This window comes from Anarrhichthys ocellatus, unplaced genomic scaffold (genome assembly GCF_004355925.1).
Source record: "Anarrhichthys ocellatus isolate YVR2014 unplaced genomic scaffold, GSC_Weel_1.0 scaffold203, whole genome shotgun sequence".
NCBI classification, from domain to species: Eukaryota; Metazoa; Chordata; class Actinopteri; order Perciformes; family Anarhichadidae; genus Anarrhichthys; species Anarrhichthys ocellatus.
In genome coordinates, this window is record NW_022280233.1 from 122,993 (window position 1) to 137,398 (window position 14,406).

Below are 14,406 nucleotides of genomic sequence, written 5' to 3' on the forward strand. Positions count from 1 at the left end.
GGTCAGGCTCCGCCCCTGGCTGTGATGTCGTCAGCAGCTCAGAGGAAGACCCGTGGGGTTTTTGGGTTTTGGCGTCCAGTCCTGTGGGGCCGCAGGGCTGAGAGTTTCTCCTCCACTCCTCATCCCTCCATCATCACTCCTGTCTCCTCCTCTCTCCTCCTCTCTTTGGGGAAAAGAAAAAAAGACACTTAGCTTGCGCTCGATTCTCCGTCCAGACTCGACTCTGTTCTTCTCGTTTTTTGTCCTCTGAGGATTTTATTTTTATTTTTTCTTCCTCCTCCTCCTCCTCCTCCTCCTCCTCCTCCTCCTCCTTCCTTTCCTTTAAACCAGGTTTCAATACGCCGGCCAAGAATTTAAAAAAGTATCTTTAAAAAAGAGAAATGTTAGTCGCAGAGTAAAAAGTTGGATGAAATGTAAAACGGAGGAAAAGTTGGATAAGTAACAATCGAACCCGATATAAGAGTAAAACGGCTCGTCAGCGGTTTTGGACTCTGAGTCTCTGAACATCTGCTTTTTGTTTTCTGCTGGACTTTTCTGTTTCCTGTCCATTCTTCTTCTTCTTCTTCTTCTTCGTGGTTGTGCAGTCTCGGACCCTCGGGGCCCCGGAGATGTTCGGGATCCAGGAGAACCTTCCCCGCGGGGCCACGGCCGGCATGAAGGAAGAGCCGCTGGCCGTTCGCTCCTGGATGCATTCGACCGGCGTCGTGAACGCCAACACGGCGGCTCAGAGGTAAAGCGGCCGCTCTCTAACGCCCCAGAGGGATTGTGGGAGCTGTAGTCCCGGCGGACAGTCGGCAGCAACGTTTAGATCATAAATTCATCTTCTAATTTTACATCCAACAGAAAATGAAAAATGTTTTTATTCGAAATGTTTTGATCAAAAGTCATTTTTTGTTTGATTGGAAAACCTTTTCTCTCTCATTAATCAGAAGAAGAAAGTGAACATTTATGAACGGATCAAATCTTTTTATTAATGTTGAGCTGAGACACAAAAGAGAAACAGAAAAATGTTTCATCACAATGTGAACATTTATAGATAATAAACCTTCATCTTTATTACTATGTTATATATCACAGTCTACACATGGAAAGGTATTTATAGATATAAATCTATATTTATAGATGTGAAATATATACAATTAGTTGAGTATTATACTTACAGATGTAAATATAAATGTATGTATGTATGTATATATATATATATGTGTGTATATATATATATAATTAAGTATACTTGAGGTTTAAACTAAAGAGTAAAATCCATGTTTTATTAATAATATTTAATAACATAAAAACTTTCACATCCTGCAGATGTTCATCGGTTAGAACTTGATTATTAACTGTAAATATACTAATATTAGTCTTATTTGAAACATTATAGTTCTGATGAAATAGTTTGACAGCATTGGTTAAATATAAAAGTCAAATTCTGCTTCATAGTGAAATTTTCAAAGTTCTTTAAATTATATACATAAATTAATCAAATGTGTTTTCTGAGCCAATATGAATCTAAAAATATGAATAATTATACGATGCTTAGATATAAAAGCAATGATTCATCTCTGCTCGTATCGGGATGAAACCATTCAGACTTTTCTTTTTATTCTTGTGAACAATAAAGAAATCAATCTTTAAGATTATCTGTTTATTTCTGATGAATATATATATATATACACATATATATATATTCAGAGTATTGTATATATAATAGAATACCCTGTGATCTTGTGAACGTGTATCCGCTGATTCTTTTATTTATTATCTTGATTTCATAGATTTAATATTTTGTGTTTCAGGTTCTCTGATTTTTCTTCTCTCTTTTTATTAAAATTCCTCAGAATTTAAAAATCCGACTCGTCGTATTAAATTGATGGAAATCGTTTCAGTCGGTTCAAAGTTTGACTTCTTTATGATGAATATTTATATGAACATGTTGTTAAAGCCTGAAGCTCTGAATATTTACTTTAATTCAAATCTTAATTTCTCTCTCATCCAACGTGAAGATCATTTATCTCTTCACTTTGTCAAACACTTGATTATAATAACAAGAATAATTATTTTTATTGTTGTTATAGTTATTATTATAGTTATATTATCATTATTTCAACGTGTCACAAAGTGATTCACTATCAACATGTTTGATGTCTTCTCTTCTGAGGAGCGTTTGATTTAACCCCCGGTGCGATGCTGCTTCAGGTCACACGGGGTTAACGGTGATCTGTTTTAACTCCACCGATCATCTTCACATCTTCATCAAATGTTTCATACATTTTAAAATGAGTCTTCATTGAGGTGTGGGCGGAGTCAAAGTCACCACCGACTAAATAACTCTAATGTGAGTTTTAATAATAATATTAACGTCTGTTATATGAAATGATTTACTGATGTCTTTGTTTGAATTTGGAGGAAAAATGAAATATTTAATAATCAATTTCACAATTTATTGAGTTCTTCAGTCTGATAAAAGTCGTCACTTCTTCATGAAACTTCATGTATTCAGGAAACACGCGGGTGTGTTGGATATCGTGTCTCACCGTGCTGTTTGTGTCCGTCCTCAGCGGGGTGGGGTTAGCCCGCGCTCACTTTGAGAAGCAGCCTCCGTCCAACCTGAGGAAGTCCAACTTCTTCCACTTCGTGTTGGCGCTGTACGACCGGCAAGGTCAGCCGGTGGAGATCGAACGCACGACCTACGTCGACTTTGTGGAGAAAGACAAGGTAAGGGAGGATCCGGGACACGAACCAAATACACTGTAAGGTCACCACCGACACACTCTGAACAGTCAGACAAATAAACAAGTCCGTGTGAGGGAGAAACTGACTCACAACTCAAACACACACACATGATACAGCCTGCTTAACTCCACCCCTGAAGATTAACCTTAACCTTAATAAGTCCAATGCATCGAACCGCTTCCTTCTTCATGCTGGTGCAGAGTTGGTAGAGGAAGTTGGGGAGAAGCCGGAGTTGAAAACAAACGCACCCCTGAGCTCAAGTTTACAGGTCTGAGCGGTGACAGACGTCGGGATAGCATCAAACCAAACGCACCCTCACACTCGGGTGGAGCTGAGTTAGAAACCATCAGGGTGAAAAATCCAAACACACCCAGAGGAGTCTTTGATTTCTAAATATGATTATTATATTTTGTGTTCAGGAGCCGAGTGGAGAGAAAACCAACAACGGGATTCATTACAAACTGCAGCTGCTCTTCAGTAACGGTGGGTACGCTTGTTTTACTGCACAGCTCCGCCCCCACAGGTTGTGTTAATGAACGCGTTAGTTGTTCTTCTGATGTGTGAAAATCCACTTTTAATCTGATGATGATGAAATATATGTAAAGAAATCTAAATGATAATAATAAGAAAATGTTAATAACAATTATAACAATGTTAATAATAATGTAAATGATGATAGTAACAATATTAATGTTAATAACAATAATAATAATGTTAATAATATTATTGATAACAATAACGACAGTAATAAGTATGTGTTTGTGTGTTCAGGCGTGAGGACGGAGCAGGATCTCTACGTACGGCTGATCGACTCCATGACCAAACAGGTGAGACACTAAAGAAGTGAACCGAAGACAAACGTAAAGAAAGAACATCGTTAGTTAACATTGAAACATTCACGTCTCTCCTCTCCTGGCCAATCAGAGCGTAGCAAAGTCATGATGTCAGAGGGAAGATCAGAATCTCTCTCTCTCTGTCCCTCTCTGTCTCTCTCTCTCTCTGTCTGTCTCTGTCTCTCTCTCTGTCCCTCTCTGTCTCTCTCTCTCTTGCTCTCTCTCTGTCTCTGTCTGTCTCTGTCTCTCTCTCTGTCCCTCTCTGTCTCTCTCTCTCTTGCTCTCTCTCTGTCTCTGTCTGTCTCTCTCTGTCTCTCTCTCTCTCTCTCTCTCTCTCTCTCTCTCTCTCTCTCTCTCTTGTCACTAATTGAAACCAGCAGCAGTTGAATCATTTAATCGAATGAGTCCTTCGATGAGTTTAAACGTTGTTTGATGAGTTTGGTTCCAGCTGTTTCAGACAGATTAACATCGTTCAAAGGATCACATGCTAACTAGCTAACTCAGGCTAACGGCTAATAATGACGAAGCTAATTTACACGAATCACTGGAGTTGTTTCTGAAATGAGCTGCAGCTTTACAGACACCTGAACACACCTTTGTGTGTGTGTGTGTGTGTGTGTGTGTGTGTGTGTGTGTGTGTGTGTGTGTTTCAGGCCATCATCTATGAAGGACAGGATAAGAATCCAGAGATGTGCCGAGTCCTGCTGACTCATGAGATCATGTGCAGGTAAGACCTTCTCCCTCTGCTTCTGAACCTGTACTCGGACCTCCTGAAGTGTGAGTCCACCGTGATTACACCGTCACACCTGGCCCTCAAATCTGTTAAACCTGGTACCACTCTGCCCTGTCACACCTCAACCTGGTCCACCTACACCCGAAGACCAGGTCTGACCATTGCCGACCTAATGAGACTCTTAGTCCTTGAGCAAGTAGTCCAGAGTTCAGTCAAGAATGTGAGACTGGAAGACGGTCAGAACCGGTTCACAGAGACCCAAGAACCAGCAACCAGACCTGAGACCTGCAAAAAGACCAACGGATCATTTCATGACGATCTCCAACCTGTCCGACTAGGTCTACTATAGGACCTACGGTAGCTAAAGTAATAATAATAATGCATTTTATTTATAACGCACTTTTCATTAAAAAAAATCTCAGAGTGCCACAGAGCCAGTACATAGTAAAAAACATAGTTAAAACAAACTATAATAAAATAACTAGTAAGCATTAAAAAAAAACAGTGAATGAACAGAAACACAAAAGAAATAACGGACAGTGATTTAGGTCAGAAACGCCTTCCTGAATAGAAAGGTTTTTAGGCCAGTTTTAAAAGAGACCAGTGTCTGTGTTGCCCTTAGGTGGTCAGGGAGTCTGTTCCATAGGCGTGGAGCTGCCGAGCCAAAGGCCCGGTCGCCCATGGTGCGGAGCTTGGTGTTGGGGACCTGGAGGAGCGAGCTGTTTGATGATCTAAGGGTGCGGGTGGAGATTTGGGGTGTGATGAGGTCTTGTAGGTAGGGAGGTGCGTGTCCATTTATGCATTTATGTGTGAGTAGTAGGACTTTGTAGTCAATAAGACAGGGAGCCAGTGTAGTGAGTGCAGAATGGGTGTTATGTGCTCATACTTCCGGACTCTCATCAGGATCCTGGCAGCGCTGTTTTGGATGTATTGGAACTTCTGGATGTTCTTGGCAGTGATCCCAGTGAAGAGTGAGTTACAGTAGTCCAGTCTTGAGGAGATAAAGGCGTGGACCAGCTTCTCTGCATCTGACTGGGTTAAAGTGGGGCAGAGTTTGGAGATGTTTTTGAGATGATAAAACAAGGTTTTGCACAGATGTTTTATATGGTCATTAAAGGTCAGGTAAGGGTCAAACCTAACTCCCAGATTAGTGACTGTGGAGGAGAGGGGGATGACCTGACCGTCGAAGGTGAGATGAGTTATGGAGGATGACTGAACCTGGTGTGGAGTGCCAACAAGGAGGGCTTCGGTTTTGCTACTGTTTAACTGGAGAAAGTTGTTGCTCATCCACGCCTTTATCTCCCCAAGACAGGCGGTGAGACATGACATGGCTGCAGAGGGGCTTGGGGCAGTTTTGATGTAGAGCTGTGTATCGTCGGCATAACAGTGGAAAGACATCCTATGTCTGCCGATGACACGACCGAGGGGGAGCATGTAAATAATGAAGAGGATGGGGCCAAGGACCGACCCTTGCGGAACACCACAGGAGACGGGGAGCAGTCTGGACTTGCATCTTCCCAGTGAGACATATTCAGTTCTGCCTGAAAGGTAGATGTGATCCTGCATCGGCTGTCATCAACAGGTCATTCGTCACCCTGAGCAAAGCTGTTTCAGTGCTGTGGGCTGAACGAAATCCTGACTGAAATGTTTCAAACAAGTTGTTGTGTTTGAGGTGGTCCTGAAGTTGAGAAGCAACTACCTTCTCTAACACTTTGGACAGGAAGGCGAGGTTGGAGATACAGTACCTGTGGTGCGGTACCTACAGTACCTGTGGTACCTGCGGTAGCTACAGTACGTGTAGTACCGGTGGTACCTACAGTACCTGTAGTACCTGTGGTACCTACGGTAGCTACAGTACCTGTGGTGCGGTACCTACAGTACCTGTAGTACCTGCGGTAGCTACAGTACCTGTGGTACCTGTGGTACCTGCGGTACCTACAGTACCTCAACAAAAGGTAACATTGAATCTTGTTTGTGACAAACAGAAATGATTAAACCAGTTTTTATTATTCTGTCTTTGTGTCAGTCGCTGCTGTGATAAGAAGAGCTGTGGAAACAGAAATGAGACTCCGTCAGACCCCGTGATCATTGACAGGTAGACACACGCACTACAAACACACACACACACACACCCACGCTCACACACACACACACACACACCCATGCTCACACACACACACACACACACGCTCACACACACACACACACGCTCACACACACACACCGACGTTCACACACACACACACACACACACATGCTCACACACACACACACCGCGGCTTTATGCTCAGAGTAACTGAAGTGGTACAAAGACTCAAACAGGAGACGTTTGTACAAAAGTAAAAGTAGTTGAAGTGACTTATTCTTTGCTCCGATGCTCTTTGAGTCATTTCTGTCCTCCTCCTTCTGTTCATTTTACATGAAGTCTGAGGTGAAGTGAGAAGCTTTAGAAAGGACTGGAGGAGGTGAAAATGAGCTCACATAGAGGAGGAGGTGAAAAGGAGCTCACATAGAGGAGTTGAGCTGCTAAAGGAGATGAAAAGGAGCTCACATAGAGGAGGAGGTGAAAAGGAGCTCACATGGAGGAGGAGGTGAAAAGGAGCTCACATAGAGGAGGAGGTGAAAAGGAGCTCAGATAGAGGAGGAGGTGAAAAGGAGCTCAGATAGAGGAGGAGGTGAAAAGGAGCTCACATAGAGGAGGAGGTGAAAAGGAGCTCACATAGAGGAGGAGGTGAAAAGGAGCTCAGATAGAGGAGGTGAAAAGGAGCTCACATAGAGGAGGAGGTGAAAAGGAGCTCACATAGAGGAGTTAAGCTGCTAAAGGAGATGAAAAGGAGCTCACATAGAGCAGGAGTTGAAAAGGAGCTCACATAGAGGAGTTGTGACAAAAGCTGACAGCAGCTTCGTGTAAAAAAGGTCCAGGACGACAAGGAACAATAATCCTGAGTCTAACTGCTCCTCCCCCTCCTCCTCCTCCTCTCATCTCCTATTTTACTCTGCCTCCTCCCCCCTCCTTCTCCCCTCCTCTCTGTTCCCTCATGAGGAATCACACGCACTCCTCTCCTCTTTTCACCTCCCCTCCTCTTCTCTCGTTCCCCCATGGATTATTTATTCCCCCCTCCCTCTCTCTCTCTCTCTCTCTCTCTCTCTCTCTCTCTCTCTCTCTCTCTCTGAAACTGAGGAGGGGTTAATAAAACCATGGGAGGAGGGTAGAGAAATGGATGGGGTGGGGGGAGGGAGGGAAGGATGGATGATGGAGCAATGAATGGGTCAATGGATGGATGATGGATCAATGCATGGATCAATGGATGGATGGGGGGTTGAGGGAGGGAGGGAGGTGACTTCAGCAGCCTCTCAGAAAAGAGAAGTTGTGATATTTCAGAGTGTTTTTTTCTCCCCCTGCCTGCTGAAATGCATGATGGGAAGGTCTCCTGTGTTTTTGGCGGCGTGCAGTGAACAGGAACATGTCAGGGTCAGACTGCTGAGAAACACTGATCCAACCAGACTCCTTTATATTTAGAGTCGCTTCAAGAAACTGTTTCATGTTGAACTCACTTTAATCAAGTGAAGAAAGATATATAATAATGATTGTTTTATTGACTTACATCTCAATTAAATAGGAATCAAATATTTTCATGAATCTGCTGCAAACATGTCTAAAAGAATTAAAGAACGTCAACGTGAATGAAAACTCAAAGATTAGTTCAGAGCTGAAGACACGGACTTCTGTACATCAGACAATCAAATACAAAAACATATGTGTATACACATACAGGTATAGATATAGATAAATATATATATATTTATCTATATACATAGAGGGTTGTATGGTTTCCCATGTTGAAACATAGTTGTATCATCTGCAAACATGATGACTTTAACAGTCTTCAATAATACTAATATAGAATAGTGATATATCAGTATTACTAATATAGAATAGTGATATATCGGTATTACTAATGTAGAACAGTGATATATCAGTATTACTAATGTAGAACAGTGATATATCGGTATTACTAATATAGAACAGTGATATATCAGTATTACTAATGTAGAACAGTGATATATCGGTATTACTAATATAGAACAGTGATATATCGGTATTACTAATATAGAACAGTGATATATCGGTATTACTAATGTAGAACAGTGATATATCGGTATTACTAATATAGAACAGTGATATATCGGTATTACTAATGTAGAACAGTGATATATCGGTATTACTAATGTAGAACAGTGATATATCGGTATTACTAATGTAGAACAGTGATATATCAGTATTACTAATGTAGAATAGTGATATATCAGTATTACTAATGTAGAATAGTGATCAAAGTTGTAGGATATCAGTTTCCCTTCGTGTTCAGTGTCTAAAGTTTCATTTTGCGTCCCAATTTAATGTGTTTTTCAAATGATATCTTATTTCAGACCGTCTGAGATCTTCTCGTTTCTCTGAGATTCCTCATCTGGGAGAATGAAGCACACACATTTTTTCAGAACCTTGTCTTCAGAAAAGAGATAATACTTCGGCCCATGTAATACTTTCAGAGGTTTAGTTGTGCTTCATGGGACAGAAATCGGTGACCACCTGCAGTTTTTAACAAGCTTTAAGATGTAGCTTCTTGTACTGCAACTTTCGAACTCTCTGGCAGATCCCTGAAGGGTCCCGTCCCACAGATTGAGCCTCGCTGATGTCTCGGGCTCTTTGTTCTGTCTAAAGACAGAAGTCTTTGAGGGTCAGTGATGATGTGACGATCTCCCATCTGAACACCAACTGTGAGAATGTTTTATCGGAATGATCTTTAAGTTTAAGGTCTCATAAAATGCTCACAGGTGAGATTTGATTGGTCTTCTGTTTGTAGCTGGTGATGGTGATGGTGGACCGGCTCTCATCTTTTCACGCTCTCGCTCTGAATACCAGATGTGAGAATCTTTTTGGGGTACAATCTCCTGTCTGCGAGCGTCTCTGGTGTCTGCAGCGTGGGATTATGGGAGGACAACGTGCTGTCAATCATTTAGCAGCGTAGGTGTGATTTCCCTCTCATGCTGCCGGTCGGTTCTGGATAGAATCTCATTACTGGCCGTGTTTCACGGTGACTGACAGCAGAATAATGTTTGGGGCCCCAGAGGGCCCTGAGCCGGCGAAATGTTAAATGTATGAATGCAAGGAAGTCAATGGAGAGATGAAGTGTAGCTGAATATGGGAAACAGAGTGAGGAGTGTGACCCTGAACGCACCATCTGCTGCTGAGCCACTGCTCAAACACAGCAGACCGGATTCACACAAACATCACATTTCATTTGTGATATTTAATGTAGCCATTTCAATACAACTAATATTCATGACATAACCAAACAATACATTGAGAAGAGAAGAGAATTGTTATAATTAATGTTCTTATCGTCGTTATTGATAGAGGCTAATACTTTAAAGATCCTCTACTTCTGTCTTCATTTCTTCCTCCTCCACTTAGAGCTTCTTTCTTCTTTCTTCTGTTTCTTTTTCCTCTTTTAATGAGAGAAGACTAAAGAGTGGAAGGCAGGAAGAAAGGAGGTGTGTGTGTGTGTGTGTGCGTGTGCGTGTGTGTGTGTTACACACAGTTGGTGTCACCGAATAAAGCTTGACGTTAAAACATAGTTTGATTGGCAGCTGCCCATTATTTTGTGTTGACGAGCTGATTGAACATTTAACCCACTCTGATGATGTCATTGACTTTATCTTTAGCTCAGATGTGTTGATGACGTAGTAGTATTATCACAGTATTATTAATGGAGTATTATTATAGTAGTATTAGTTGTAGTAGTATCATTAGAGTATTAGTTGTAGTAGTATCATTGGAGTATTAGTTGTTGTAGTATTATTAGAGTAGTATTAGTTGAAGTAGTATCATTAGAGTAGTGTTAGTTGTTGTAGTATTATTAGAGTAGTATTAGTTGTTGTTGTAGTATTATTAGAGTAGTATTAGTTGTAGTAGTATCATTAGAGTGTTAGTTGTAGTAGTAGTATTAGCTGTAGTAGTATAAATTTAAATCTTTTAATATCTTTGTGTCTTTTTTGGTTTCCAGTAAATTAAACTTTGACATTTTTTTAATTTTCTTTAATATTTTAAATGAGATTTAACAAGTCGTAACGAGAAAAGACTGAATGAGATTCTGTTTTTACGAGGATCAACGTTATTAAGAAGGAAACTTTCACAGAATGAGATCCAGCTGATATGTGATTGGTCGACACACAGGGCCCGGCTTGTGATTGGTCCAGAGCCTCGGGCTCCAAGATGAAACCGGAGAGGAAGCAGCTTAGCGGGAAGAGCAGCACATAATTACAAACGCTGATTAATTAAATATGTAATCGCTTCCTTGTTTCCTCTCTGAAGTGGCTTAACGAGCTTCAGGGTTCTAGCTCATGTGGATCTGTGTTCACCTGGAGAGACAGTAGATGGAGTTCCTCTGGGTTCTAGTTCATGTGGATCTGTGTTCACCTGGAGAGACAGCAGATGGGGTTCCTCAGGGTTCTAGCTCATGTGGATCTGTGTTCACCTGGAGAGACAGTAGATTGGGTTCCTCTGGGTTCTAGCTCATGTGGATCTGTGTCCAYCTGGAGAGACAGCAGATGGGGTTCCTCTGGGTTCTAGCTCATGTGGATCTGTGTTCACCTGGAGAGACAGCAGATGGGGTTCCTCGGGGTTCTAGCTCATGTGGATCTATGTCCACCTGGAGAGACAGTAGATGGGGTTCCTCGGGGTTCTAGCTCATGTGGATCTATGTCCACCTGGAGAGACAGTAGATGGGGTTCCCCGGGGTTCTAGCTCATGTGGATCTATGTCCACCCGGAGACCCAACAACAAACAGCCTCTACATCTTTAATTACACAAAAATGTAGTTTGATCAACAGCTGCTCGCTCTAGTTTTCATGGTTCTGAAGGAACCGGTGACACACTGAGGCTTGTTGATCGGTTCCTCCGGGTTTTTATCTTCACAAACAGAACTTAAACTCACTAAAAGAGATTTTTGAAAACGCCTTTCAAAGGCATCTTTCTTTCATCTTTCCAAACTCTTTGGTTACTTTGTTTTGGTTAAACTGGTTACTTTGTATTTATGTGGAAACGATGCAACATTGTTACTTAGTGAGCAGCTCCAGAACCAACAAAGGGAATCTAAGCAGAACCCACCTCATCATGAGTCACATGTCGGTTTCGCTTCATCGGACCGTGTACCTGAAAGATGTTAATGCTTTTAAATATGTTGAAGTAGAAGAAGAAGAAATAATGAAATACTGTTGTTTCACTGTTGATTCATCTGTTAATACGTCAAAGGAAAATAAGCTCAAAGAGTCTTTTTCTTTGACATAGCTTTGATCACAACCTGCTGTGTTCTCATGAATGAAGAGGAGACAAATATTTTCATAAATATCCGTTTACGTGTAGACGAGACCTGAATAAGCTCCTCCTCCTCCTCCTCACTGTGATGAAGAACAGAAGAAGACGATGGGAATGTCTGTTTTCATTCACTGTAACATGTAGAGGTGAGATGATGGACTCCTCATTATCTCCTCATTTAACTATCTCCTCCTCCCCCTCTCTTCACATCACACAATCCAGTCTGGAAATGCAGGACGACTCTCCAGACTTGGAAAAACCTGTGTATGTGTGTGTGTGTGTGTGTGTGTGTGTGTGTGTGTGTGTGTGTGTGTGTGTGTGTGTGTGTGTGTGTGACAGCAGTGATTGACAGCTGACATTAAGTTGTTTAGCAGTAAAATGTCAAAGTCTGAATCTCCCTGTCGCTCAGTTTGACCCCGTCTGTCTGCCGTAGATCTCAAATCTGTTTTATCCGTTTCAGCTTTTTTAAACTGAATCACGTCGACTGCTCATCAGTCACACTCAAATAATATTAACAGAAAAGATAATTTCAACAACATTTAATAAAATTAACGGTTAAAAAAATGAAGATGAAGTTAAAGTGAAAGCGTACTAATTATATTATAATATATAACAACGCTCTGTTATCTGTGATCATCCTTTAAATATCTGTTCCTCATAATAGCTGTTAATTAGCTCCATGTTCAAACTAGCTGCTGATTATAATTAGTCGAAAACCTGTCCAGCATTTGGTGTTAATTAGACGGACAGGCCCAAACACATCTGACCACACACACACACTCACACACACATGAACACATGAACACACACACACACAGTTCATACTGCTCATAGGCTGTTTATTGCACATATATGCTTCTGGTTATTCTGTAATTCAGTCTGTGTACTCTGTATACTACTCTGCACTTTACTGTGCTTTTGCTCCTCTGCTTGAATACTTAAGTGTCTCTTGCTGCCTTAAATGTAATCACTAAACTAATCTAATGATCCTTCTGCTAAATAATCATCTGCCTCCATCGGTGATTCCACCTTTAGATCTCCACAGTGAAGCAAACCAACTTCCATCCGTCCGACTTCAGGCATGTGGATACTTCCTCCTCCAGCGGCTCATCTCCAATCACACTACTGCGTTAGATAGAGACTCTGTCCGTGGTGCTGAAGACTTTAGACTCTGTCCATGGTGCTGAAGTCCATCAGACTTTAGATTCTTTATGTGGTGCTGAAGTCCATCAGACTACAGACTCTGTCCATGGTGCTGAAGTCCGGCAGACTTTAGACTCTGTCCGTGGTGCTGAAGTCCGTCAGACCGTATACTCTGTCCCTGGTGCTGAAGTCCGTCAGACCTTAGACTCTGTCCCTGGTGCTGAAGTCCGTCAGACCTTAGACTCTGTCCCTGGTGCTGAAGTCCGTCAGCCTGTAGACTCTGTCCGTTGTGCTGAAGTCCGTCAGCCCTTAGACTCTGTCCGTGGTGCTGAAGTCCGTCAGCCCTTAGACTCTGTCCGTGGTGCTGAAGTCCGTCAGCCCGTAGACTCTGTCCGTGGTGCTGAAGTCCATCAGGTTTGAGATGAGAACACAATGAGAAGACCTTTAGAACACGATGAACATCATGTTGAGTACACACAGCTTCCTGACAGCTTTTCTAGTCTCCAATTACACGAACCGATGAACTTTTGTGCGTGTGTGTGTCTTTCTCCTTGCTGTTGACTTCTGCGGTTGTCAAAGTAGGTCGGAATAACTTTCATTGTAACAAAACAATCACTAGTCATATATGTTGTAGTTTTTATAACAATGAATAATTATAGTTAATAAAAAGATAAGAAGGAAAAACAAGCTGTAAGCAAAAGATGATCCATCGTACAAAGTAAAATGTTCGATCAAACTTTAATATGTCACATGCTGAAAGAAACAGTGAAGAATTACAGAGAAAGATTTAAAATAAGAAAATTAGAGCAAAAAACAACGTGAAACATAAACTCACTGCTGCTAATCAACAGTCGTCATCAATTATCTAATAATGTCGGATTAATTATCTCAGATTAATTATCTCTGAATGATAATCTCTAATTAATAATGTCTGACAGCTCTCATTTATATTCAAATGTATTAATATTAATTTAGTCTTGTTTTTGTTAAACAGATATCATTTTCTCATTTTATAGTTAACATCCGAGTCATATGGGAACATGTGTGTGCGTGAATGTGTGTGTGTGTGTGTGTGTGTGTGTGTGTATGTGTGCTTATATTGATATGTTTGTGAGGCTTCAAACTATTGCAGGGAGGACATGTCTACTTGTCTTGAAGTTTTCTTTTAAGCAGCAGCTGCTTTAAGTAAAGATGAAGCGGAACAGTTTAAATGACTCGTATCAGATTAACAGGCAACGCTGCCATCAACACGTAAATCACACATACACACACACACTCACACACACACACACACAGTCTGGCAGTACATTACCATCAGTATAATTCCTCCTCACACTGCGACTACATTTTCTACCTCATGGAGCACATTAACTCCTGCAGAGTGTGTGTGTGAGTGTGTGTGTGTGTGTGTGTTTTCACTGTCGGTGTGTGTTCAGTTTTAGTGTCTGTGTGACTTCTATTCTTCCTCGACATGAATCTGCGACACATCCTGATTCCCTGCTCGTAAATATGAGCAGTAATGGTGTGTGTATGTGTGTATGTGTGTGTGTGTGTGTGTGTGTGTGTGTGTGTGTGTGTGTGTGTGT

The 14,406-nt window shown here is 41.5% G+C and overlaps 1 protein-coding gene across 4 annotated transcripts in view; it reads left to right on the forward strand.

Moving 5' to 3' along the window:
• The first annotated feature begins 325 nt into the window (after window positions 1-325).
• LOC116400776 (transcription factor COE3-like) overlaps window positions 326-14,406 on the forward strand; it is a 36,675-nt gene continuing 22,594 nt past the window's right edge. For all 4 annotated transcript variants that reach the window (XM_031878805.1, XM_031878807.1, XM_031878806.1 and 1 more), the window contains exons 1-6: window positions 326-730; window positions 2,559-2,715; window positions 3,153-3,216; window positions 3,505-3,560; window positions 4,220-4,293; window positions 6,326-6,394. In XM_031878805.1, coding sequence (XP_031734665.1) covers window positions 609-730; window positions 2,559-2,715; window positions 3,153-3,216; window positions 3,505-3,560; window positions 4,220-4,293; window positions 6,326-6,394 — 542 coding nt within the window. In that variant the 5' untranslated portion in view covers window positions 326-608. The remainder of the gene's footprint in view (window positions 731-2,558; window positions 2,716-3,152; window positions 3,217-3,504; window positions 3,561-4,219; window positions 4,294-6,325; window positions 6,395-14,406) is intronic.